Here is a 27,674-nt window from a genome sequence, read left to right as displayed (position 1 = left end):
TGAAATTGAGATGAAAGATATGGCTCTCTCAATTCGTGATAAGAATAAAACACTGATATCACATGTGAAAATGGCACAAAATAGAATGTTTCCTCTGCATTTAAGTATTTTTGATCAATTAAATTGTTTTAAAGCTGATATTGAGGATATCTCTACACTTTGGCATCTTAGATATGCTCACTTAAATTTTGAGGCTTTGAAACTTCTAGAGAAGTATAATATTGTGACAGGAATGCCAAAAATTGATCGCCCAGCAAAATTGTGTGAAGTATGTGTCATGGGTAAGTAAGAAAGAAAGCATTTCAAAGTGAGAAGGACAAAATGAGCATGGAATCGACTTGATCTGGTACACTCAGATGTTTGTGACCCTATCAATCCAGTATCACTTGGAGGAAGCAGGTATTTTCTTACCTTCACTGATGATCATAGTGGAAAAACTTGGGTTTATATGTTAAAAGAAAAAAAAGAAGTTTTAAGCAAATTCAAAGAATTTAAGGATTTGTTTGAAAGACAAAGTTATTGTAAGATTAAATGTTTAAGAATAGATAAGGGTGGTGAATATATATCAAATGAATTTGAAAGTTTTTGTAGAAATAATGGAATTCTACATCAATTCACCATGCCATACACACCTCAACAAAATGGTGTCTCAGAAAGAAAAAATAGGACTATCCTGATGTATGGTGTCCGATGTATGTTAAAGGAAAGAAAAATTCTGAAAGAATTTTGGGGTGATGCTGTTGCTTGTGCAGTTTATTTGCTTAACAGGTTTCCGACAAAGCGAATTGGTAATGTTACACCAGAAGAAGCATGAAGCTTACAAAAACCAAGAGTTGATCATTTGAGAATTTTTGGAAGTGTTGCATTTGCTAAGATACCAGAAGAGAAGAGAACAAAATTGGAGGATAAAAGTCAAAAATGCATTTTGCTAGGTTATCCGGAGAATTCCAGTGGTTACAAACTCTACAATCCTATCACAAATAAAGTTGTGATGTCAAGAGATGTTGAGTTTGATGAACAATAGATTTGGAACTGGAAAAGTGATGAGCAGCATAAGAAAGCTATAGCTTCAGAAGAAGATGATACAATACAAGCAAGCACTGAAGTGGCTTTGCTAGAATCATCACCTAGATCAGCTAGGTCACATGATTCAAGAAGTCCAATTATAAGAAGGACAAGACCGATTCAGGACCTATATGATGTGACTCGAAGGATTGATACTAACAATGATGAACTTTCTTTATTTTACCTTTTTGTAGGATATGATCCATTAATCTTTGAAGAAGCTTATAGAGATGAAAAATGGCCACAAGCTATGAATGAAGAGATTCATGCCATTAACAAAAATAATACATAGGAGCTTACTACACTTCCAGAAGACCACCAAGCTATCGGTGTTAAGTGGATCTTCAAAATAAAAAGAAATGCAAAAGGAGAGGTGAAGAAATACAATGCCAGATTGGTTGCAAAGGGATATAAACAACAATATGGGATTGATTATGAAGAAGTATTTGCGCCAGTTCCTCGATTGAAGACAGTAAGATTATTTATCTCTCTAGCAGCTCAAATGAAATGGAAGATTTTACAAATGGATGTTAAATCAGCATTTCTTAATGGAGTTCTTGAAGAAAAGGTATATATTCAACAACTTCGAAGGAAACTTGGCATGCTGGATGGAACAAGTTTAAGAGGGGAGAATGTTGGAATTAAACTTGTTCAAGTGTCATAAAAAGGTTCATTGCATCAAGTGGGAGAATCATTACAACAAGAAGAAAAAATAGATTAAAAGTCTATAGAAGGATAAGTCAAATTGGTTATTGATTCTTGAAAGGATTTCTTGAAAGAGAATGATTCATCTTGAATACAATTAATATAATATATCTTTGGGGACTATATAAACCCTATATATTGGAGAGTTTTTTAAAATTGTAAAAATATTTTTTGAGAAAAATATAGAATATTGAAGCTTGTGATACTCTTCCTCTATTTGATATCTCTATCCCCTCTTCGAGTTCAACGAGGGCCTGAGACGCGGAACAAAACAAAAGCATGGGCAGACCTTCCCCGGTAACTGAGCGTGACGCAACAGCAAAAAGAGGAGAAGAAAAAGAGAGATCGGAAACAAAAAAGGTGACTTTTTTTACGAGACCCGAGGATTCCATTGTCTGCTTCCGGTCGTGAAGCATGTGAACCTTTGACCACCCCACCGGCGAATAGTCGTCTCGTCATGTTGGAAAAGGCAATAATTGGCTGGAAATATTGATGATCCGATATGTTTTCTTCATAAATCTCGATCTAAAGATATAGATCGAGGAGGAGAAATGAATGATCGCCAACAACAGCCATTGTAACAGAGCAGGATGTTGGGTTTTTGCTGTCTCTCTCTCTTTTCTTCTGCTATGCGAAGGTTTTCTGCCTGGTAAAGGGGGCGGGAATCGGAGACCATGAACTGAGAAGAAGCCTTACCTCTACGTGGGAAGAGCGGCCTGGTCGACGGAGACGCTCCACTCTGCAGCCTGGGGAGCGACGTTAGTATCAGCAACAGGAGGAAGACAAAGAAGGAATGTAATCTCTTGCAGCCATTGGTTATATAGATGCTGAAACCGCGCTCGTAACACAGTTGATGCATCCATTCATCCACTACCGTCCATACCGTCGCGGACGGTTCAAATAGCCCAATCACAGATCAGATGGACTACAGGTCTAGGGTAAGTTACTTGATGTATCTATTTTGTACTTTATGGCTATTAGGCGAGAAAACAAAAACAAAAACAAAGATAAATTAAGGCAACATAATTTACTGCTTCAATTCCTAATTAATATCAGTTCAAGTGGAACAAAAGAAAACATTACGCAGAAAGACTTGGAGCAAATCCCTCTCTCAACTGAAACTACTAAGCTAGCGTACTCGTTGAATCATGAACATGTAACTTGACCTACGAGCTTCCTCGGTGAGGCAAGTTTGGCACAAGAAGTCCCAATCGTGTCACTGATCTTGATCGAGCATGACTCCCTTCCCAGACAAGCATCCTTCAAGATAGCGACAGCCTCGTCGGAGCCACATCCGCCGCTCACGTAAGCGCCGCAGGTCCCATCAGGTTCGCCGAAGGTAGCAAAGTCTACACTCGAAATGGTGCGCCCTCCTTGGCACGACAAGCTCAGCGCGTCTCCCTCGCCGGCGCTGGTGCACGCGGTGCCAACAGTAACGGTCTGGAAGTTGACCTGGTTCGGGTCGCCGCCGGCCTCCTCGAACAGCGTCAGGGTGTTGGGCTCTCCGCGCTTCAGGAACGACCGGGGAACGTGATACCATCGTTGGGAAGCCTCTCCGCAGGCGGTCTGACACTTGTTCGTCTGGAAATTGCCGCGGTAGTCGCATTGCTTGCAGCCGTCGGGATTAGCGGTGAAGTTTGGCCAGAAGCGACCGAGGCTGTTGCCGTTCACCCACGCCTCTCCTTTGCCGAGTCCGAGCAAGTCGACGACGACTGGTTCTGATCCTAGTGGAGCTTGGAATGTTGTCTTCAGCAACAAAGGCAGAGGAAGCATTAGTTCTTCGCCTTTACTGTATATTAGCACTAAGATATCTATGCAAAGACTACTACCTTGTACCAAGTGAAAGGTCTCTTGGTTGGAATTACACCAGAATACCACCTTTCTTCATCAAGCTGGAGCTTCCTAACTTCTCCATCTAAGCCAATCTGATTGTGAGATTTGTATTAATTAGCACAAAACTAGTAGAGAAAAGGATGAATGGAACAAGGATTGAAGCCTTTGATGAAACCTTGTAAGACCAATTTGATTCGGATAGATCCAGAATAGTATTGTTCTTCCCAATCAATTTGACTGGGCCACCAACAATCCCATCTGGAGTATTATCATAAAATGCACCATAGTTCTGTGTAACAGAAGAAAAATCAGTACTCAAAGCATATGTATAATCTCCAAGGACAAAAATGACACAACATACATACCCTAAGACCAACAGTAGCACTAAGCAATGATATTTGATTTTTCCCAGGCTTGAAGGTCACTTTCCTCTCAAATATAAAGTTATAATTTCCACCAGTAGCATACTCAGAACCTATTAATCATCATCAAGTGCAGAAGAAAATTATATTTTAGTATACAAGGAGTTCTGCTAAACTAAATAGGATTTGATTTTTATTACCTACTAGCCTGCCATTAACAAAGGCATAGAGGATGTGCCCAGTGGTGCTGACACTAAGAGTAAATGATTCCTTCTTGCTTACTTCCACACTGGAAGTCATTAGACAAAACAAGTGTTATTTTCTTTCAATAAATGCTATTACAATTATTTGAATTAATTGTTTCAAGAAATCACTTACTTGGTGGTGTACCACAAGTAGTCACTGGCATCAACAGTGGTGGTTTTCTGCTCCAAGAGCTTGTTAACAGTGAAGGAATTTCCAAAACCTTTAGCAGAGTCATGCAATCTCTCAGGCTTCCATGACCAACCCAAGTCTTTGGATTGATCACCAGCATTGTCTTTCTTCGTCACCATGATAGAAGTCTGAGTTTTCACCTGTAAGAAGAAGATGATGACAAGAAGGATTAAAAGAAACAACATTTATGATCAGAATTAAAGGTTAAATCTATTAGTTCATAATTACCTTGGCAGTGTTGTAAACCTCTTTCTTACAGTCCGGAAGAATGCTGACAGACCAGGCAGGCAAGAAATACTTGGTTCCCTGAAAGCTTATGGTGGCATCAACCGTGCTGTTCTGGTTACTTAGGAAACAACCAGGAACAATCCCATCACCAGAGAACTTGGTAATCTACAATGGCATAAAAGACAATTATAAGCTGAAATCTTTAAACAAAAGAGAGACAATGCGTGTCTGAAAGAATTCATACTGTCAATCCATTGCCAAGATGATCTTCAACAACTTCTCCATAGGTGAGGGCCTTCTCCATCAGCTTAACAGAAGCATGGAGTTCCTTCAAATGCCCCCACTTGGGTTGCCTTATATTACCTAAAGAGATACATAAATAATTTATGATCATTATTACTATAAACATGAAATGTTAAAGCTTTTACCATGATGAATATGTAGACATACCATACTCATCAAGAGGAGCATCATAATCATAGCTTGTGGCAATGTATGGGCCTCCTGAAGTACGACCAAAATTGGTTCCTCCATGATACTGAGCACAAGCAATTAAAGATCTTATTTGCTGAAGCTATATTTAAAGAAATAGATGATGATCATGGTAGGAAACAAGAAGAAAGCTAACCATGTAGTAGTTCTGTACTGTCCCATTGCTTTGGAAGAAACGAGCAACCTGAAAAGCCACCTCTTCAACTGGCCTATGTGGGTGTGGAGAACCCCAGATCTTGAACCTGAGATTAATGAACATGATAAATCATTAATGCTAAAGAATGGAAGGAAGAGATAATTCTATCATACGAGCCAGTCCAATTCTCTGTCCAGATCTTGGGACTGTTCCCGTTGTTGGGGGTGAAACCATCACAGCCAGAGAATCCATTGCAGGTGTTGATCTGTTTAAGGCATCATAGGCAAAGCGTATCATGAGATAAGCAACATGAGACAAGAACAGTGTCATGCAATGTGCGATTTGCTAAGTTTACCATTGGTTGTGGAGCATCAGATTGCTGGCACATGATCCATGGCACATCTGAAACCAAAGACTCTGCCATGTTTGCACACCAGTTGATGTATCTGGGTCCAGCTTCACCATAGCGTATCTCGATGTCACCATTGCCATATTCATTCTCGATCTGTTCCAATCAATGTTTTGCTGTGACTATAAACTAGAACAACTATAAACACAATAAGTAAACAGTAAAGAAGAACAGTAAAAACCTGAAGCAGAATGATAGGGCCTCCTTGTGTTGCCAACAGCCTTTCTTCCTTCACCTTGTCCACTATCAATGTAGTAAAATTTTGCATCTCATCCTTCATTGTTAAAGAAGATTTCAGATGACAATGTAATACATAATCAATTTATGCACATAATTTAAATCAACTTCTATGACCTTCCATGGTTGGTTATCTGTTCTAGTTTGCATCCCTGGAATTTTGTACAACCAAACAGGAAGTCCTCTGAAAACATAACAACAAATTAAAATCCATCAGAATCACCTTCATTACTGATTAGTGTCCTGAAATCATCTTTATGACATACCCATAATTCCACTCAGCACAAACATATGGACCAATCCGAAGGATGGCATATAGTCCAGCATTCTGCACTTCCTTGAGGAACCTGATGAGGTCATAATTGCCTTCGAAGTTGTACTAAGACAATAAAACAAAAGAGTAAGCATCGTATTCAATATCTCACATGTACATAAACACAAGCATGTGGTGGAAAACCACAACCTCACGTCTCCTGGGCTCATGGCCATTCCAGAAAACATAAGTCTCGATTGCATCAAGCCCTCCTTCCTTCGATTTCCGTATCAAGTCGGGCCACATCTAGACAACAGCAGAAAGCCAAATCAATCTATCAATACATCGTCAATCAACCAACGCCAATACTTATGACTCGAACATGGATCGATCACCTCGGGAGTACTACGGGGGTAGTGGATGGAGCCAGAGAAGATGACGCGACGCTGGCCATCGATGACGAGTGCTCGTCCATCATGAGAAACCGTGGTGGAGCAAACAATGTAGTAGAGAGAAGAGGCGACCAACAGCAGCAAGCAGCACTTAGAGATCTCCATCTTTCTCCTATCACTTGGATGAAACCAGATGAAGAGCCTTCACATGAATTTATACGGGGAGATAGAGTTTTAAGTGTAATTGTAGCTCTTTTCGTTTTATATACAATGTGGAGCAGTCAGCATAATCACATATATCACATGATAAAAATCACATTGATAACATTAATTTAATTTTTAAAAAATATTAATTATTTCTAATTGATATATACATAAGATATCAATATCTTAATAATCTCTAATCAACTAGAACCTAATTGGAATAACTAATTTGAGTTAAGTCAAATTTAATTAAATTGGAATAACCTCATGAACTAGTCTAGAATTATCCTGATCTAATTTGAATTTGATTAATTTCAATTAGGTCAAGTGAGCTTAAACTAGTTAGGTTGGTCTAGAATAGTCTTTAACGGATCAAACATATCTAATTCAATTAACTAATCAGTTCAAACCAATAAAGAAAAATAGAGAAAATTAAAGTATATTATGTGTTGATCGCAAATACCTATTTCTAATAGTATATTGGGCTAATGTATAATGAGTTAGATAAAAGGATGATGGTGTGTCTAATGCAAATCATATAATTGGGTGACATAGCTTCACAAACTTCATTGAGTCTCACTCATGAGTCAAGCTAAGTTTTACAATTGAATTAAGTTACACCTTGCTTATAATTTAGATTGTGTTTAGTCATATAGGTTGAATTATGCTTGACCATATGAGTTGAGTTATACCTAACCATATGAGTTTGGTTGTGCATAGTCATATGGTTTATGCATAACCATATGAGTTGAGTTATACCTGATCACATGAGCTAATTTGTACCTGGTTATATGAGTTGAATCATGCCTAACCACATGAGCTAGACCATATATATTTATATTGGTCAAGTCACGTCCAATCACATAAGTTAAATCGTACCTAACCATATAAAAAAAGTCAAACCTAACCACATAAGTTGATGTAGCTGATCTACTTAACTTAGGTTTGGATTAGATTTTAATATTTTCAAAGTACTTTAAAATATTATAAAATAATAATTAACTAATTTAAATTTAATTAAATAATAAAATTCACATATAATTCTTTTAAAAATATAAATATGCCTAATTAAATGAATTATAACTATTATGAAATTAACTAATCATCCTAAAATTATAATTCAATAATTATTATTTATTAATCATAAAATTTTAAAATTAAAATATTATTATACATCATACAAATTATAATAATTTTAATATCAAAGATTTTAAATATAAATAAAAACATATAAGAAAAAAAAATCTTACCTCTCCCTAAGAATCTTATCTTGAATCCTCCAGAATAAATGAGAAAAGAGTGAGGAAGAGTCTCTTATATAGAAGAAAATGACTTTCTTTAAAAGGTAAGTAATAATTTAATTTTTATTTTACTTTCACATATAAAATAGAATTATAATATTTATTTCTTATGGTTCACACATTAAAAATAAAATTTAAACTATTTACTTTCTAAAAAGTGCACCGCTCAATAGGAAATTAATTAATTAATTAATAGTTTACATGATTGATAAAATTCTTATCCATATTATTAAGAAAATTAATTTTAATTATTTTTTTTATACATACTGCATAAATAAGAAAGTTAATAATTTAAATAAAGTAATATATTATTTATGATAATTTGAATTATGTTAAGGAAGCAAAAAATAATTAGTGATTACAATGTTTACCAACTGGATTCCACACGGCATTTCTTCGTAAAGGGAAAAAAAAAAAAAGCAGCGGAGGCATTCATTCTTTGTTCCTTTTATCGCATGACATTCTCGTTTTATTACTCGTTTTGTAATGCTGGTAACCTGATTTACTTGCATTAAAAAAAAAAAAAACTGGTGGATTAATTTGACTATAATATCAATATTTTTTAAAAAATAAAATTCAATTATATTTTTTTTGAAAAATTTAAAACATATGGATGATATTAATAAATAAATTTTAGAATATAGTGAACGAATAATTTAGGTAAAGTTAGACGCAATATCTGTTTCTTTCATGTGCTCTGACAGAAGGCCAGATTGACTCGGACAGGACTAGACCGGGCCTTAGACCGGTCCATATACCGGCCCAGCTATATCATAGGTCAGGATTAGTAGGTAATGGTGGAAGCGTTGTGGATCTGAGCACAACGGGGATGAGAAGGGCCATGACTCGTAGAGGCGGATAATACTTCCTGCGTTCAAGAAGAGCGAAGGTCAAGAGAAGATGAAGGTTATATGACACACACAAGTTGCTATAGAAAATGTTCCTTTGGGCTGGTAATAATCTGGAGTGACCTTTGTCCTGAGATTGCATGTATATTTTTCGTAAAAGCAACCTCACAAAACCAGTCACTCGCTTAAATCTTCATGAGTTCTTAAGGTGCTTTCCAAAATCTTCATATTAAGAAAGAGCAGGATCGTAGAACGGATTACATTTTTCTTCTTCCCTCTCTCTCAGCGTTTGCACATGTTTGCGTTCCTATGTTGATCAATAGGAGTGTAGGCTGCTGATGCTACTGGTTCTACAGCGTGGAAGCATGTACTCTGGGGAAGATGCCTTGGCCGGGAGCCAGGACGCCGAGGGGGTCGAACAGGTTCTTCCGGGCGGCAAACCGGTTCCAGTGCCGGCCGAAGTGGTCGCGCCAATGCAGCAGGGACGGGTGGTGGGCGAGGTACTGCTTCCCGCCGATTTGCCCGGCCGAGGCCGCCTCCGCAATTCGGCGGTTGCGGCGGAGGATGTCGTCGAGGCACCCGGCGGCGCAGCTGGCTGGGTTGGCCGACCGCAGCATTCCCACGATGTACACCACCTGCTCGACACCGTCGCCGCCCGTGGGGGCATCAGGCAGCGGTACTGATGTGTTGGCGTCCCACCTAAACTAATCAGCGGCGGTATCAGTTTCAGCAAGAAGATGGAATGTACTTCAGCTGTAATCCACTACCCCTACCAAGGAAAAGCTAATGCGTCACTTCAAACCTGGAAAGAAGAACTACTTGGAACAACTAAAGAATGATTTTTAGTACATGATCGAAGAGCTGTGAGCCAGAAGTGATATTATTAACTAGACAAGAGTATCGATCCATCAGCAGAAACCAGTAGCTCCACCATATTCTTCTGCCAGAAAGCTCGCATACAAAGCAGCAGCATTGCAGCCAGTGAAACCCCTCCCTTGTACTTGTTCTCACAAGGAAAGAGAGGAAGAAAGAAAGGTTGGCAATGGCAGTGGTGGGACAAGTACAATAAAGAGGCTTCAATTATCACACTGTTACAGCTTGTGAAATCCTAAAACCTGGTAAGAAATAAACATGGTGTCACGAGGAAGAGAGATTTCTTACTTGTCCCTAAGAAGTGGGTATATGAGGATTGGGCCCTCAAAATCATTTGGTGAGATGTTCTCCAACAACAGGTCTTTGAACTCCTTGATCCCCGACTTGGGCACAAACATATTAAGCCAAGGGTGGGGGATTTCCCAGAGCCCTCTACTCCTCAGGTTCATCTCCTCCATCCTAACCCTGTTCAAGAAATCAAAGTAGGACACCTCCACGCTGTACATGAGGGATGGCATGTAGCTCATTTGCTTTGATATCTTCTCCACCACCTGAAATAAGAACACCAGTGAGGGCTCATGTTGATGTGCTTTGAGCCATGACAGACATGGTGTTACCAGGGAACGACTGACTTGCTCTGCGCTGGTGCGTTCGGCTTGGAAGTCATGAACGGCAAACTCAATGCAGTAATAGACCTTGGCACTGCTTACGTGGTGGAACTCAGGCCTGAAGCCAAGATGAACAGGGAAGGCGACAGAGGTGCTGAGGAGAGACTGCTCATTTGGGACTATAAAACCCTCAACATAGTCCACCAACTCTGGCATCGAGACCAGTAGCTCCTGGTCCCCGGTGAAGGTGTCGAAATCATCGTAAAAGGCTCTGATCCATTTCACCTGATCACCACAGAAGCCATGGTTGATTACATGCACAAGAAAACACTGACAGCTCTTCAACATTACCTTCTGTGGAGCATCTTGGAGCAGTATCCTCGCCCTTGTTATGATGCCAAACTGGCCTAACCCACCAAGAACTGCATAGAAAAGTTCTGAACTCGAGGTGGGTGAGCATGTTATCAAGTCTCCCTTGCCTGTCACATGCCAAATGCATCAGAGGAAGAAAAGAAAAAGATCTATCTCCTCTTTTTTCCAGTTCAATTACCTGTCACCACATCTAGTTGAAGGACATTGCTGATCTGAGGTCCATATTTGAAGGTTTGGCCACTGATACCACCATTGGAGAGGGTGCCACCGATGCTGAGATAAAGGTAATCCGTCCAAGACCGGGGAGCCAGCCCATGCTTCAAGCTCTCCTCTAAAAGCTCCACCCAGAGAGCACCACCACCAACATCAGCATAAGAGAAGCCAGACCCATCATCTCTCTTCTTGTGGATGTATATGTCAGAAGGGATGGAATCCATCTCAATAACAATTCCATCAAGCGCTTGGGCTTGGCCATAGATGGAGTGCCCAGCTCCTCTTGCCGCTATTGTGACTTTGCTGAAGGATGAAGCAGAGAGGAAGGTGAGGAGGAGTGAGATGTCTCTGGGGGACTGGGGCCTCAGCACCGCAGAGGGAGAGTTGAAGACAATTCTTCCAAAGTCCAAGGAGGCTGAGCTTTTGGTCTCGAGTAAGTTTGAGGGACCAAAGTCCATTGGACTCTGGATGAACTTGCATGGAGAACACAGAGCTAGAATGAGGATGAGAATATTGACCTTGGTGCAGAACAGAGCAAACTCCATGGAGACGAAGAACTGATCAACTGAAACAACTTCTATATTCTCAATGGGTCAACAGAGCAACAAGCGGAAAAGAAGAGGCTCAACATGCTCCACCAAGCTGGTGTGTTGTAAGGTGGATCATTGGCCCTTCTTCTTCCTGGGCATTCTACTACAAGTGCATAAGAAGATACCTCTCACATGAAAGATTAGCCTTCATATACAGTGTGGAGATAACAAGCTTGCTTATATATGATGGGAACACAAAGACCATGGTACAAGACATTTGTTGTTCAACACTAGGAAAAGGATGAGTAGACAGAGAAGTCATGGATAAATGGAGAGGAAAGGAGGAGATGAGAGGCAGCCAGCTAGGTTGTGAAGCAAGATATAAAGGGCAGCCAATGAACCATCCTTCTACCTCTTGAAGCAATGAGGAGAAGAGGGAGATGGAAGAGGCCCACAGTAAAACATGGATCAGGAAGAAGGGAGACAAGAACCAAACAATGTTGTCAGTGAAAAGGGAAGGAGGTAGATCTTACTCCACTCTTTCTGTTGGGGGCATTTGCATTTATAGGACGGCTGTGGGGCAAGATAGTTCCATGTCCTTGTGCAGAATCTAATGGGACCCCAAATCCAGCAGGAGAAGGATGCATGTGAGCCTCATCACCTCACATCTCCTAACCTCAACATCTCATTTCCTCTTCTTGGCATCCCCCTCTCCTTTTCCTGCAAAGATAATGAAGTGGTGAGTTCCTTCTCATGTATAAACATGAACTGGTGATTTCGGCACCACCTTCTGAGAAAGGAAAAGATATTATTGCTAGGATCCACACAGAGCCACCTCTCTCATTCATCCCTTCCCTTGTTCTCATCTACCTGCACTGTTGACTGCCTCTGATATCCAATGTGTGGGGCAGTGCTGTCACCACTGTGATGTTGATGATGATGAAGGTTGAAGGTGCAAGCTCGAGGGCCTGTGATGCCTTGTGTTACTGTTGACCAAGGTCACTTGGATTGCCATGGAACCAAATCTTTTGCAGTGTACTGTGCTGGCTGGTACTGTGGCAGGGTCCCCAGCTCCATTGATGATGATTGGCCACCACCCACCCAAGAGGATGTCCATAGATTGTGTGGTTGGAAACTGAGAGCTCTGTACAATTGGAAAGTGCCAGCCTTCCTTTTCACTTGCAGTGGACTCTGCAGTTGCCACCATTCCTATGTCCAAGATTTGGTTGCTCTTCCTCCTGTTTTAAATTGGATTCTGTACCATTTTAAGAAATCAGTAGTCTGTGTTCATGAAGGGAAGCTGTGGTTTTGGTGTCCATTGAGGTTGCTGAACCATTCTCACACTTGTCTTAGCATTTATCATATCGAATTAAATGCAAAAAAGACTACAGGGAAGAATCGAGGCACTATGATCTGAGATAAAATCTTACAAAGACCGGCAAAGGATTTATATTCAAATATCTACCTCAAAAGACAAGCTTGAACAGATTGATGGCACTCCCAAAAGAACAACAGCATAGACCACAAGATGGTCCTCCTCCTATGGGTCTGAGGTGTGGCCAACTCTAGATAGAGAAATGGTTTGGGTCCCCAGATATGTTCCTGCAAATTTCTGGGTCCCAGTTTTATTTCCCTGGGCAGAGGACATCAATGTATAGCAAGCACTCCATTCAATATGATTCTTCCAACCACATGTATGCCCTGAAGTAACCAAGGACTGCCCCATGCGAAAAGCTTGCGCACTGTTTGCTCTTCATTACATTTTCCCTCCTGCTGTTCTTCTTCTTCTTCCCTTTTATCAGAGCCAGATGATCTCACTGGATCCTCTCATATTAATATGAATGTGATCTGTCCATGAAGAGCAGGCATACCTTTCCACGACTGTTCTTTTCACTGGAGTTATTCAGAACTCTGTTGATCAGAAACTTTTGTATTGGGCCAATGAACACAAGTTCTGAAGCTTTTGAAGGTGTTCTCTGTCACTGCTGCTTCGACCAGCGAAACAATAGCCAAGCCGTAAGATCATAGCATCAGAGGTAGATGACATGAATGGCCGTTGATAATTGTTGCCTGCAAACTTTCAAGCACCAACAGGACAGTGTGACAGAAACCTAAGAATGGTCCATTCCTGTCGCACTGCAGGCCATGCTTATTATCAATTCAAGCAAGATTTGAGGTACCATCAATCAGATTACATCAGTCATTTATAAAGGCGCTTGTGTCCTTGTGGCCATGAATTGTTGCAAAGCCACAGGAACAAGTTAGATGAGATCGAAGTCGTTAATGATCACATCAGTATGAAGGCGCTCCTCTCTTTGTGGCTTGTCACTTTCATCACAGAAGAAGTCTATGAAACCAACCTGATTAATAATCACATAGAGATTAAACTTGAGCCACTGCTTAAATGGTGATATAGAAAATCTTCAGTAGCTGCATTAAATTATCTTTCCAACTTGAGAGATCAAAGTCTCTGTTGAGCCCATATTTTGTGTGTGTGTTTAACAGTGACAGAAACCAAGCTTTTTTGACTACTAATGTAACAGTATGTAAAGTTCTTCTTTTGTTTCATCAGCTTGCTTGTTCTCTAATAGTTGTTTAATGCATCTCTGCTGTATTGTTCTTATTGGGTGGGTACCTAAGGGATCTAAATTTCTCTCTCATCATGGCTTCAAAGGCTGCAATGATGAGCTAGATGAACTAGTTTCTTATTCCACAATCTAGTATTAAAATTGGAACAAAGAACGTCACATTTATCATACTTTTATCATATAGAAACATGATCAACAACATCCTTAGGGGGTAAGCATTCTAAAAGCTTAAAGGAGATTAGCCCACCTCAAGCTTCTTTAATCACCGCTCACTCTCTCCCTCCTCCAAAATGTGGTTCTTCTTCTTCCATGGAATATTCCAGTTGTATAATATATATAAATATATATGCATAGAGAGAGAGAGAGAGAGAGAGAGAGAGAGAGAGAGAGATTTGGACAAGCTCCTCTGGAATAGTTTCCCAACAGGGATCGCTTTGTCCAGGGAAGCAAACAATACCCCACTTGCTTCAGAAAAAAGAACAGAGTCCAACATCTGTTAGATGCCGCTATCCTCTCACTGTGCTACTTTATTGGCTTCTTTGGACTGTTGGTTGACATCTTATGCCATGCTTAGTTGTCCAGATTGCATGTATCTTTTCATTTGTTTCCTCCTCTGAGTTCACCTTCTTCAGCCATGGCCACTACATTTCTCTTCCAGCTTCTTTACCGTTCAACATAGCGCACTTGTTCTGTGATACCAGTTATCGTGTTTTGTTCTCTTCCTAGAACAAGCTGTCTCTCTCATATGATCCTTGTTGTGGTGAGGTAAATAGGATGCTCACCTTCACCGGAGACAAGTGTGTGCCTGTGAACAGCCAAATCCAAGCTGATAAGCCTCATTATGAATCCTAGAACAGGCACATAAACGGATTATATGTAATTATATGATATGACAAAGCATCCACCTGAAGGATACGCATTAAGTCAGTCGTACTTATCGCATGTGCTTGTTCTTGTTCTTGCGCAAACGAGTTTGCATTGGAATTCCCATCTGCTTCCGAAGACAATCCATGAACAGTTGTTTAGCTCGGACAGGCTCGTGCTCTCGGCGGAGGACACGAGCATGTGAGGCCGCCCCACGGACGTACACGGCCGCCTTCACACGACCCTGAGACTTTGTCGCCATGCCTATGTTCTGCTCGGCAGCATATCTCGTCATCAATGACTCGAGCAGATTGATTGCCAGCAACTTGCCTCCGAAAGAAATGTGCCATGTGAATGTTCTGTTCTTAGTGTTCGATGAAATGCATCCGCAGAGGCTTCTGAATCTTGTGTCACCGATTCTCGGAGCAAAGTGGTTGCTTTGTCGCGTTACGTAGCCAAGTGCAAAGAATCGCAATTGGAAAGGAAGTTGAGATGACGATCATCCAAGTAGGATGCGTGTTCCGGACAAATACCCTATGATGCTCGCGTCAGTTCCAGCGGTGAATCAAGAAAGCATAAAATCTAGTAGCTTATCAAAAAAGTCCAGAGAATATTACGCTTGATCTGTTTCACATCACAAAGCATATGTTTTTTGCTCGAATGAGAATGACACCATCATTTCTCATCCACATGTTCAGAAGAAGGTTTGCACCTCTCCATTGCCAACTTCAATGGAAGTGGAACTGAAATGAAAGAAACACCACCTCGTGACATTAGAGTGGAAGATAATGAAAGATCTACTGTGTTGCTTCAATATGTTTCTTTCGTAGAGTTCAGATCCTTCTGCAACAGTTTAGAGCCTCTGATGCAAGTATTGTAGCAGTAACAAAGGGAAGAACAAGTTAGAAATGACAATTTTCTCAGTTTCATGATTAATAGCAACATTTTTGCGCAATTGATGGATGTTTACTGAAGAAAACAGAGAGATATTCTAAATCCATCTCAGATTCCTGTTGAGGCAAAGAGAATGTAATATGGAATGTTGGCATTGCATTCTCATCTTGTCGTTTCAAAATACTACAATATAAGCTCCTAACTAAATGGAAATATGAAGCTACTCTGTGGACATCAAACTCTGCCTTTAGCATTTTCACATATAAAAGCCACCAAAATATTGTTTAAGTATTTTTGTTTTCTTTCTGTCATTGGCTTCTTGACAGTACAATATATGAATTTTTTTTACTATTTTCTTGATTTTTTAAGGTACCTTAATCATGACAATCCAGTCCTTAGTTTCATTTGATACACGTTCTTGACTACATACTATACAGAATTACACCATTTTTATTCATTACTTACCATATATTTCACTGCTGCTGAACTTCAGCGAGCAGAAAACTGTGATGCAGAGACAGTAGCATTGGAGGTAGAAGACGAGCCAGTGGAGGTCGATCCATCTCCGCGAACCCTACTTGTGGCGTCTATGAACGTAGGCCTTGTTGGCTGGAGCCTGTCATGGTCACCTTCGCTAAGCAGCAAAACCACAACCTCGGACATGGTTGGCCTTGCAGACACAGTGGATTGCGTGCAGAGAAGAGCTATTTTGACAATTCGTTTCATTTCTTCTGGGGAATATTCAGTAGGATCTAAGCTTCTGTCCACCAAATCGATCGAATCGCCGCTTTCATATAATTTCCAAGCCTGTTTTAGGAAAGAAACCAATGGAGGATCAGAACAAAAGGCTGATCCTAGAAAAGTACTCATAACAAACATTTAGCAGGCAAAGAATGCAGATTAAATGCATATGATCTCTTCTGATGATCCCAGGACGGAAGTAAATGAGATTTTGTAGCTATATCTGCTGTATGCATACATATGTATTGGTATTATCTTAACAGTTACCAGTTATGCCGTTGAGATGCCTTGTAGTAACCCTAAAGGTCATGTCATTACTTGTCATATTTAAGTTGACTACAAGCAAGTTACATGGTATAATAGGAACGAAAGATTATCCATGGTTCTTATTTTAAAAATAAAAAAATTAGAGAGAGCCCAGTGATTACCCATTCAAGAAGGTATTGAATAACAGGTTCCAGTTGTGCATCATTGCTCTTCCGGCCACTGATTATTTCAAGGACAACAACACCGTAGCTATAGGTATCAACCTTTTCAGATAGCTGGCCATGAATTGCATACTCAGGTGCTGTGTATCCCCTGCATGACAGAGTTTGAGAAATTGAAATCAGGAGCTGTTAGAGATCCGCTTTCATTAATGCAGAATGCTTATTAAAGAACAATGTATGTCCCATTTGCCAAAAGACAAAATATGGGTTCAGATGACTGAAAGTGAAAAATAATCAAATACATAATGATATCGAGACATACAAAGTGCCAGCAAATTTAGTGCTGAGATGACTCTGGTCCTCTGGTAAAAGTCGTGCAAGGCCAAAATCTGCAATTCTTGGCTGGAAATCATCATCAAGCAGAATGTTACTAGATTTTATGTCACGATGTATGATACAAACATGAAACTCCTGATGCAGGTAAGCAAGACCACGAGCCATGCCGACAATTATGTTAAATCTCTGTTTCCAGTTGAGGAATCCCTGTCTATCACCTGTAAGATAGGTTCACGTTATACTTGATGAGCATGGAAGCAAAATAGATATTAGTTCCTTCAGTTGATAATTTGGCATATTAAAACCAATTTAATCCCGGAGCTGCCATGCCAATACCAATACATGGAACATGCAGTTCTTATCACAGTATACATATGTAAAAGCAATTGGTTGGCATAAGTAATATGTCACCTGATTCTTGCTGACGAAAACACCAATCAACATATCTTAGAAAGGCCAGAACAAACACACTTACGTACAATTAAAATAATTATCTGATAGAAGCATCATGACATACAATGCATGTCAAATTGATAGTCATGAAATTTTGCAAAACGTGTTAATGTAAAACTTATCGATGCATCTTGCCTTTGAAAGCAATAGGCAAGTGATGCCATGGTGCTGAGCATGTTGTGAAGCAACAGTATAGAATTCCAGTACAACAGTATTACTTCGCTATACATGACAAGCACAAGACCAAGACAAGATACTGTCTTTTGTCTCACTCTCAGTCTGCATTAAAGTCTGAACCTGTGTATTTTCTGCTCTATGGAGTCTTCAGACATGTCTCTGCTGCAATGCCATATATCTCTGGTCAAATTGTAGCAATTTCTTGCGCTCAAGTTGATGAGATTATGATTATGCCAATTTAGTCTGCGGTCCTTGATCCAGTATAGGTTTGGAATAGGTTAGATTTGAGAGAATTAGAAACTAGATTATGGCAATTAAATTTCAAGGGAAATGTACAACGTCTTGTAATTTTCTGCATTTGCCTTGGCATTATACAAATTAATAAATTTTAGAAACTTCCAGTCATTTTAGTCTTTCTTTATAGTCCTCAAGGAACACATTTGGGATTTATTAATGGTTAGCCAATCCTACTAGATCTGGTCATGTTTTCTATGCTTCGAGAGGCTTACTCCAAGTCAAATTGAGATTTTATTTGGTTGGATCATTTACCTATTTCTTTTAACAAAAAAAGTCATAGTCAAAATATGTAACCGGTTAATACTTGAATCTACTTAAAGGAGCTATGCAGTTGATTACTGAAGGAGCGGTGTATGAATTTACCAAAATGTAGTTCTAGTCAGATTGAGAAAAAGAGGTTGAGATATAATGAGAATGCATCAACAGGATACATCTAACAATTAAGCATACAAATTGAAAGCAAGATATAGAGTGATAGAGGGCTAAGTTTAGGGAAAAAATTACCAAATATGAACTTATTAAGACTGCTATTTGCCATGTACTCATAGACAAGAAGCAAATCTTGGCCTTTGCTAGAACATCCAAGCAAGCGAACTAAATTTCTGTGATGAACATTGCTAATAAGCTTCACCTCACTCTGAAAATCTGCCTTTGCCCTGCTGATTTGTGCAATTGCCAATCGCTTGACGGCAACCGTTTTACCATTTTTCAGTGTACCCTGTGAAAATTTTACCTTTCAGCACACCTGACTTTATTTCGTCAAATTATACAACATAAATCTGTAACATCTAGGTTCTTGCTATTTTAATACAAGGAAATCTTATATTTTTTTCTCAAAATTTCAGTTCTAAGGAAATGCCATACAGTTTACAAAAGCAACATTTTAAACATTTAGTAATCTCACCTTGTATACATCTCCAAACCCTCCTTCTCCTAGTTTATTTTCTTCACTGAAATTATTTGTAGCAGCTTTTAGATCCTTGTAATGGAAATTTAGTGGACCCTGTAATTCTGTTGCCCCTAATAAATCTCCTGCACAAAGATGTTCTCATGTGAATGTACTTAGAAAAGCAAAGTACCAGAATATGACATCAGTTAAAAATGTTTAGCAGGAAGTGATAAGATATTGTTAAATGTGATTGATCAAAATTCTTTAAATTGCTTTGCAGACTATCTAATAAGTTTCATGCTGTTCCTTACAGGTATCCGTAAATTGGATTATAGCTGCATGATATAAAAACTGCATGTGGATTCTTACAAGCGCTTTGAGCATCTTTATGAATACCTCATTTCATATTGGCACAAAATGTAAATTTTTAGAATTAGATTAGTTGTAACAAAAAATTGTACAGAAGTCAAAACTTAGAATCATGCGATATCCTTGAAAAAAGATAAGCTGGAACATGCCATATCCAGCCACAATGACACCCTACAACTTTAAGACAACTCTGCAAGTAGGACTATCCGTGGTCAGTTGAGCTTGTAGGACTATCTATGATTACTATGTAACAAGTGACAGCCTTGCAAGTTATTGGCTGTCTCAATCAAATAGTTCTTTCCATATCCTTTCTCTTAGGTTTGATTTGGTCTTCTCCTATCAGAACAATCATGGTATATCCAAAATGACTATACAAGGAGTAAAGGAAGAAAATGACAAAGATGGCATACATATAATAAGCCACATTACAGGTCAAATGATCCATACAATTTATCATGGCTGTCTCGATCAAATAGTTCTTTCCATATTCTTTCCCCTAGTTTTGATTTGCTCTCATCATATCAGAACAATCATAGTATATCTCAAATGACTATACAAGAAGTAAAGGGAAACTGACAAAGTTGACATATATATAATAAGTCAAATTTCGGCATCCAGTGGTCCATACCAATTTTAACAACTATGACCTACACAAGATCAGAACCACCAAACAACATTATTTAAGGAATAAAATGACATAATTGACCATTGAAACCAAATTTGTCATTATTGATGACAGCTGTCCATATGGAAGCATGACATTAAAAAAAAATCTGGAATTTAGTAAGAAAATTTTCATTAAATTATTTCTTTCAGCAAATTCTTAACCAGTCCTAGTACATTGACTTCACGCTTTATATTCTTAATCAAGCCTTTAAATTTTTAGTTTCTTGTTCCTCTGTTCTGGCTTTAAATATTGACCCTCCTATATCCAACATTAGGGGCAGCATCGTGCGATGAGTCCCCCATTTAGATTGTCGACGAAACCTCTAGGTTCTTGGTATTTTTCATCTAGAACAATTCAGTCACATTCCAGATGCATTTTCAAATTAAAAAAAAGGTAAATTTGTTATTGTTGTTGTTGCATTGACTTAAGGAAATACTAAATGCAAGTTAAAGAAGATCACAACATTGACCAAATGAATTGATCATCAATGAAATAAATAATTGCAAGCTGAAAAGCCATCGTTGATCATGCCAATCATTCAATAATGGTAAGCTAACACAATTTAGAAACCCATCATTGTTCGGTGATGAGTCGCTTTGGCCTAATCATACCCAAAAAACAAAAAAAAAACGCTATATCTAATTCTCAGTAAACAAAATTCTTAGGATGACAGATTAATAGATCAGATTCACAAACCTGTTCGAAACCCTTGGCGTCTTCGGGATCTTTTGATCCACAGGAGTGCTACGATCGCTAGAAGCAACAAACCACAGATTCCTCCAACAACTCCTCCAATTATGGCTCCCTTCTTGTTTGACTTCCCTGTTCCACCATCACATCCATGTCAAGAAATGCTCTCTTAGGTCACCGAGTAAAGACAAATTTCCCGTGTGGTTCCTAAAGAATTAGATGCGTTTCCCATGATGCACCGTTTCACTGCGGACTCGCTCACCTGAACTCAAGAACTGGGAGAGATCCACGGTTTGGTTGGCCGGGAAGAAGGACTTGCTGGAGTACCTCATGAAGCACCCGGCGTCCACCGACCGCCCGTCGGTGTCCGGTGGGCAACTCTCGATGTTCGCGTCCGCCACCGTGAGGCACTGGGCGCAGCCCTCCTCGTTCACCGTCTCCACGCACTGCGCCACGGCGAAGACCCCATCCCTCTCCGCCGCCGCGAAGAACCCCGAGACCCTCGGCGTGGCGCTGGCCAGGTCCCTCACCAGCGCCTTCGCCGCCTCGGAGAACCCCGCGTCGGACGCAGCGCTGCCGTTGCAGACGCCAACGTTACCGGGGAGCGTAGTCTGGTCGAAGAAGGCAGAGCTCTCGTAGCGGAGGATGCACCCGTCGTAGATGACGCGGGCGCCGTTGGCGTTGCCGCATCTTCGGATACGGGCCTCGGCGACGGAGAGGCAAGCGAGGCAGTCGGCGGAGGAGAGGTAAGCGCGGCACTGGAAGAGCGCGTAGACGGGGTCGGTGGCGCGGGGGCGCTGCGCGGTGGCGAAGCGAGCGGCGGAGGTGCCGGCGGCCGCGGAAGAGAGGGAGGAGCGCAGGTCCGCGAGGGTCTCGTTGAGAGTGGCGACGAAGGCGGCGTTGCCGCTTGCGTTATACTGACTGCAGCCGGCGTTAAGGAGCGTGGTCTGCGGGTCGGCGGTGACCCGACTCCTCCATAGTAGAACCACCACAACTATGATGCGGTGCATGATACGATACATGCTCTGGACACCGTTATTGGGTGACGAAGAGCCTAATATATATTCCTAATTATTATTCATTGGCCAACGGTAATTCCAAACCCGATGGCGTCTTCCTTTTCCGCTCGTCGCTAAGAAAACGACGTGTATAATAAATTACCGAATCTTATCATCACGACTTAGATGGCTTGATTGATACGACATCAAACCATCATGCTGACTCGAGATTATTTGAAAGACCAATATCTAATCCGAATACTCTTTTTTCGGTAATGGACATTTATTTTTTCCTTCGCAAGATGATATGAAGCTTCTTTCATCAAAAGTAGAACGAATAATAGTAACATAGAACAGTAAAGTTTGCTCATTTCATACTCAATTATTTGCTGCTTTCTATCTCAGTACAACGAAGAAGACTTGCCTCAACTTCTGTGCACAGATGCACTCGAGAATACCATCCTGTTGAGGCCAACGATTCCGCGCTGCATCTTCTACATTAATCAAAGTTCAGCTTTTCCTGTCAACCCACCAATTTCATTTGAGCCAATGTGGTGTGTGTCCTGAGTTCAGATTTGATGTCGAAGAAGAACAAGAAAATGCTGGTGGAATGAATCATGAATGATTATGCTCAGAATGTTCTCATCACCATGGAATCCCAAGATGCAGAGTGTTCGGTGTGTGGTCTCATCACCTGGGCGAGTCTCGCTGCTTTTAATGTCTTAGGCTTGCGTGTGGAAACAGTCCTGACTCCTTCGACCTGTTTCAGTCAACGTAATTGCCGTCATTTCCTTTGCACAGACATCACATGAGACTACACGGAAAGGCGAGAGAGAGGTCTGTTCACGTAAAGGTGACATCAGACGGCTTCGATGTTCATGAGAGTTCCATTTTGTAGAAAAAGAAGATTCATTGAATCGTAAACATATCCAATGTAGCATTTGATGTTGGTTTCTGTAAATCTCTTGCTAACACCAACTATGTTCTCCAAGAGAATCAACAGTAGATTACTCGAACATGATCTTGAAGTCATATGAGTTCAATGTGAGTAGCACAATATGCAGACGATGATAAAAAGACGAAAGGAATTGCTGTACAAAAGCAAGCTGTGCTTTCACGTGAACCTTCTTCTTCAAGGGAGAAGAGACACTTCATAGGACATCTCTCTGTCTCAAACTGGAGCAGCATTCACAGCAGCAACTTCCAACTCCCAAATCCAATGGTGATTGGTCCCCTCAACCCAATCCACTTGTTTACGATGTGTTACTTCTGATTCACCTGTAAAACACACTACCCACACACATCCGTCTTCCTCCTTTCGTCGCTCCCCCTCCTCATTTCTGATTCCAGTCCCGATCTCAGCTCCGATTCCTTCCCATGGACTACGAGCGCATCCACAAGCCTTTGTCCCCCCAGGTAATCTCTAGTCTCTGGTCTCCCTCTCTATTTCTCTGAGCTCAAGGACTGGTATCCGAGATTCGCAAATCAAACCTCCTGCATGGGTCCCTCATCGCATTGATTTCGCTGCAAAACTTTTCGTCCGGATGTGCTTGCTTCGGCTCCGATTCGATGCCTTTTGTTGCAATGATTCGAGTTTGAAAAGACCAGAGATGGAGTTTACCTTTAAGATCGTTTCTTGGATACTTTGATGGGGTGTTCTTATGATTTCAGTCGGATTTTTGGGTTAAATTTGGTGTTTTGCCGTTTAGGGCGGTGGATTCTCCCCTAAGAAGCTGCGGGCGATGCTGCTTGGAGCGGAGAGGAGGAGAAAGGAAAAGGAGGAGCTCGAAACGAAGACTTCACTGAGATCTGAACCCTCGGAGTTCGAGGACAGAAGTAAAGATTTCTCCTTTCTTGTCTTGGATGAAAAAAAGGTGAGATTTTTACACTTTAATTGAAAGGATACCTTGGCGAAATCTTGCAGGGGCCAGTGCCGCGGATAGCTGCAAGGATGTAGAGTGCTCCACGTCAACGGAGATGGCGAGTGGCCACAGATCGAGGGATCACGCGACGGGGGAACCTAGGGTTAAGTGTCAGGAAGAGGATTCTTACGAATCGGAGAGCGCGTCATCTGGCTTCGAGTTCCAGAAGGCGGAGCGAACGCCGGCGCACCGGTTGACGGCCGCAGCAGCGTTCGTGCCACCGTTCTCGAAGCCGGCGCCATCGAAATGGGACGATGCACAGAAGTGGATTGCCAGCCCGACAACTAACCGAGGGGGAAGTAAGGCCGGCGGAGGGCAGCCGAAGAAGGGTAGTCTGGCGGGACACATGAACCGACATGCAGCGGCGAAGGTTGTCTTGGATGTGGAGGAAGTAGACACCAAGAGGGTGGACGGGTGCCAAGCAAGCAAGCAAGTCGGTGAGATTAAGAGTGTGAATTGGCTGGCCGAGCCTTGTCCTGTTCCGGATTCAGGGATGAAGCTTGGAGTTGCTGTGGAGAATTCAGTGGTTGATTCTGCTGGTAATCTTGATCTATTCGATCTTTTGTTGTCTTCTAGTTGATCTTCTCGACTCTGCACCTTATGCTTCAAAGTAATTGATAGGTTCTTTATTAGGTTTATACTGTCTTTTATGATCTTTTCCTCCTCATTTTCTTGTTACATTGTATCATCATTGGGAACGTTTACAACATGAAGTAGTTGCCAATTCATCCGCATAATGGTTTGCAGGCATTGTCATTTTGATTGCAAATCAATAAGCAACTCAGAAATTCTCTGCCTAGGGAACGAACGAAACAAGGTTGAAAAAAAGGATTTGTTACAAAATTAGACAAAGAACTACTGCATATGGCATTTCTGGGTTATAACATGCTTTCAGTGTTTCAGTGATATCGATTGCATTCTCTATGACTTTGGTTTTATAACACCAACCACAGTACCTCTTTTATGTCCTAGTGAAGAACTATCAGCCAACAACACTTGCAAGTTTGTCATCTTTGGAAATTTTAAGTTGTCAAATGCTGCGTCATTACGTTTTTTTGTTGATCTAGTTCTAACAGATACCAGGGCGGAATTCAACAGTGTTAACTCAAGTAGACTTCTTTAGCACAATTATCTGTCGCTGTTAACTCAATAATTCTACAACCTTGCTTTTATATGCCTCCGTATTATTTTTGTTCCTTGACAGCCAAGAATCTGTCACTTCTTAGATATTTTTATTGATTTGCAATCAAATCAATATAAAAAAAATCTGTCGTTTCAGAATTCGCTTTGGTAGCCCCATGATAATACCCTAGCCATTGCTAGCACTGGTTTTTTACACACTACCATCACCATGGATTTTGTTGTAGTCCTACCGTTGTTCTTTACGATCATATATACAATTTTGCTTCTTTATTTTTTTCTTTTTCAGTATCTTGCCATATACTTAATTTAGCATGTAGTGAGATATAATGTGCTCAGATCCAGCACTATTGCACAGCACCCGTGTCAACCTGGGATGGTTGCTGATGCAGGAAATTGACACATTTGGAATTAAGTAGACTTGATCTGAACTCTGCCGATTTTGGCTGATTTAGGGCAATCCAGACTTGTTTTTAAAAAAAATTGAAGAAAATTTCATTATATCAAATAGCGTACAGACATGTGGACTCAAACATGAGACATATCACTTGTGCAACATTGCACTTAACAACTCAAATATCTCAATAGAGAAAATAATTTGGACTTGTCGATTGGGAAGAAAAGTAGCACTATGGTCTTCCCCTTATGGAACCTCCAACTTGAACTAAAATCTCTTCCAACATAGTGTGCTATGTTTTATTCATCAAACACATCCAAACTTATATGAGCACTCATCCAAACATTTTAAACACCTTCGTAAGCAACTTAATGCTAGTGCATTTTACAAGGTAATGTGCTATGTCGTTTAGTTTTTCTCCAAATGCTACTTAACCATCTCAGCATTTTACAAATGACCCCAACTTACAACTCCATCATCCTTTAAACTTTTTTTTTTATGAACTTTAACATCCAAAAGAAATTAAGCTGTTTTTGTATTCATGTTTTCTTACTCCTTATTCTAATTTTGATTGTTGATTGTTGGTAGAGGCTGAACCTTCTTGTCATGGTATGTTGTTCTCTTATGATCTAGGTGACAATGGTTCGAGCCGTGGCAATAGTCTCCCTGCTTGCTAGGGTAAGGCTGATTAATTGACCGTCCCTAAGCCCTGCATTGGTGGGACCAGGAGCAGTTTAAGAGTAGTTTTCAAGATTTAGTCTCTGGCAGGGCCATGGAAATCACAACTATGGTATTCCAGCCTAGATTTATACCTTGTCACATTAGGAAACATATTTTGTTTTTATGAATTTGGATTTATGAAAAATTGTTGAAAACGGTTTTCAACTTCCCTCTAAACCGATGAACAAATGGTCGGATTTGGAGAAGAAGTATTTTTCTTTAAACGCAAAGGCTATGAATGCATTATTTTGCGCTTTGGACAAAAATGAGTTCAATCGGGTTTCTTTGTGCGAAACGGCTTTTGACATATGGCATACTCTTGAACTCACACACGAAGGCACTTCTAGAGTTAAAGATTCGAAAATCAACTGGAGTCTGTCCGGTTATCACGATGTCCCTCTCGAGTAACCTATGACCGGGATTATTTAGGATATGTGTTTAAAGGTGAATCGATCTCATTATCGTGATCTCATCACGATCCGATTCCCATTGCACAAATCCAAGGAAATCACAATATACATATTCAATAGTTATAGAGTGATATACGCCAAAATATAATAAGCAAAAAGATTCTGTATCAAGTCACACGTGCCATCACTCACGTGATTGGCTTGCTGGGCACCTATGACACTAGGGATACAATACAGGTGCTCATTGGAGAATGAGTTCACTGATTGATCCGCTTACGGAATGCTGGATGGTTGATGATGCCTTATTGTCAGACAACGATTCCGTAGTCCTAGTGGTGTATCTGGTCCTTAGACTTGAGACACCAAGGATGTCCTGTATGAGTGCTCAACTCTTTGATACCAGACTTATATATTTGGTTGTCCTAGATCTAGTACAGTTGGTCATTGGGAGTGGTAGTCGACCTTATGAGGGCTATTGAGTGTCGATAGAGGATCATCCACTCTCGGCGTCATGAGAGGAATATCCCATGTGTTGTTGCTCAGAAAAATCCCTGGCCGGGGTCATTCGGGTTGAGAGAGAAAGAGTTCTCCGAGAGAATCCGAATAGAGCGAGACTCGAGTAGAAACCGTATGGGTCTGATAGCACCATGCTCGATATACGGTCTATGGGATATTAGATAGATGAGGGACTATAGGTATACGGTAACTGAGGACAAACAAGTCCAATGGATTGGATTCCTCTGTATCGTTTGGGGACTACGGCGTAGTGGCCTAATATGTCCGTAGTCGATGAGTCGAGTGAATTATTACAGAGATAATAATTCACTGAGTTAGAAGGAGTTCTGACAGGTATGACTCATGGCCAGCTCGATATTGGGCCTAGAGGGTCACACATATATGGTAGGTATTGCGATGAGTAAAGGTTCGGATATGAGATATTCGACGGAGCCCTTGTCTTATTGGATATCCAATAAGACCCTGAATTATTGGATCCCATGGAGAGATCAAATAAGAGCCCTTGAGAGATTATTGAATAGAGATCCACTAATCTAAAATGCTTGGATTATTAGATGCAGATCCAATACCCACTAAGGGAGGATCCATTAGGGTTTGATAGGGGACCTTTATAAATAGAAGGGATTCAGATCCTCATAGACTAAAGCCTTTGCTTGTCTCTCTTATTCTCCTTCCCCTCTCC

The 27,674-nt window shown here is 40.6% G+C and overlaps 4 protein-coding genes across 11 annotated transcripts; 1 reads left to right on the top strand and 3 right to left on the bottom strand.

The window, feature by feature from the left end:
- Window positions 1-2,130: 2,130 nt before the first annotated feature.
- LOC135612340 (beta-galactosidase 13-like) lies at window positions 2,131-6,749 on the bottom strand. The gene is made up of 17 exons (XM_065108512.1): window positions 6,551-6,749; window positions 6,366-6,461; window positions 6,169-6,281; window positions 6,020-6,086; window positions 5,847-5,939; window positions 5,612-5,761; window positions 5,430-5,521; window positions 5,257-5,362; window positions 5,079-5,166; window positions 4,873-4,991; window positions 4,629-4,793; window positions 4,344-4,540; window positions 4,166-4,254; window positions 3,969-4,078; window positions 3,779-3,892; window positions 3,600-3,695; window positions 2,131-3,516 (listed from the first exon to the last, which is right to left on the bottom strand). Exons 1-17 carry the CDS (start codon window positions 6,710-6,712, stop codon window positions 2,917-2,919), a joined length of 2,457 nt encoding a protein of 818 aa, XP_064964584.1. The 5' UTR covers window positions 6,713-6,749; the 3' UTR covers window positions 2,131-2,916.
- A 2,347-nt stretch (window positions 6,750-9,096) lies between these two features.
- LOC135583067 (cytokinin dehydrogenase 3-like) lies at window positions 9,097-12,211 on the bottom strand. Of its 7 annotated transcripts, XM_065108510.1 has the most exons (6): window positions 10,932-12,016; window positions 10,733-10,860; window positions 10,391-10,666; window positions 10,062-10,324; window positions 9,750-9,900; window positions 9,462-9,669 (listed from the first exon to the last, which is right to left on the bottom strand). In XM_065108510.1, exons 1-6 carry the CDS (start codon window positions 11,509-11,511, stop codon window positions 9,664-9,666), a joined length of 1,404 nt encoding a protein of 467 aa, XP_064964582.1. In that variant the 5' UTR covers window positions 11,512-12,016; the 3' UTR covers window positions 9,462-9,663. The 7 variants fall into 7 exon arrangements, with proteins under 7 accessions (XP_064964580.1, XP_064964577.1, XP_064964578.1 ...); XM_065108508.1 differs by lacking the exon at window positions 9,750-9,900 and having other exon boundaries at window positions 9,097-9,599; window positions 10,406-10,666; window positions 10,932-12,211; XM_065108505.1 differs by lacking the exon at window positions 9,750-9,900 and having other exon boundaries at window positions 9,097-9,604; window positions 10,932-12,010.
- Window positions 12,212-16,084: 3,873 nt separating this feature from the next.
- LOC103984522 (cold-responsive protein kinase 1) lies at window positions 16,085-21,939 on the bottom strand. Its single transcript, XM_009402033.3, has 7 exons — window positions 21,152-21,939; window positions 20,896-21,021; window positions 19,179-19,306; window positions 18,779-18,992; window positions 17,334-17,565; window positions 17,012-17,162; window positions 16,085-16,649 (listed from the first exon to the last, which is right to left on the bottom strand). Exons 1-7 carry the CDS (start codon window positions 21,909-21,911, stop codon window positions 16,332-16,334), a joined length of 1,929 nt encoding a protein of 642 aa, XP_009400308.3. The 5' UTR covers window positions 21,912-21,939; the 3' UTR covers window positions 16,085-16,331.
- A 996-nt stretch (window positions 21,940-22,935) lies between these two features.
- LOC135612339 (uncharacterized) lies at window positions 22,936-26,196 on the top strand. 2 transcript variants are annotated; one of them, XM_065108503.1, is made up of 4 exons: window positions 22,936-23,303; window positions 23,597-23,723; window positions 23,812-24,348; window positions 25,980-26,196. In XM_065108503.1, the coding sequence occupies exons 1-4, from the start codon at window positions 23,265-23,267 to the stop codon at window positions 26,021-26,023; spliced, it is 747 nt and encodes a 248-aa protein (XP_064964575.1). In that variant the 5' UTR covers window positions 22,936-23,264; the 3' UTR covers window positions 26,024-26,196. The 2 variants fall into 2 exon arrangements, with proteins under 2 accessions (XP_064964575.1, XP_064964576.1); XM_065108504.1 differs by lacking the exon at window positions 25,980-26,196 and having other exon boundaries at window positions 22,937-23,303; window positions 23,812-24,447.
- The last annotated feature ends 1,478 nt before the right edge of the window (window positions 26,197-27,674 follow it).

Source organism: Musa acuminata, chromosome BXJ2-5 (genome assembly GCF_036884655.1).
Source record: "Musa acuminata AAA Group cultivar baxijiao chromosome BXJ2-5, Cavendish_Baxijiao_AAA, whole genome shotgun sequence".
NCBI lineage: Eukaryota > Viridiplantae > Streptophyta > Magnoliopsida > Zingiberales > Musaceae > Musa > Musa acuminata.
This window is presented reverse-complemented; position numbering and strand designations above follow the sequence as displayed.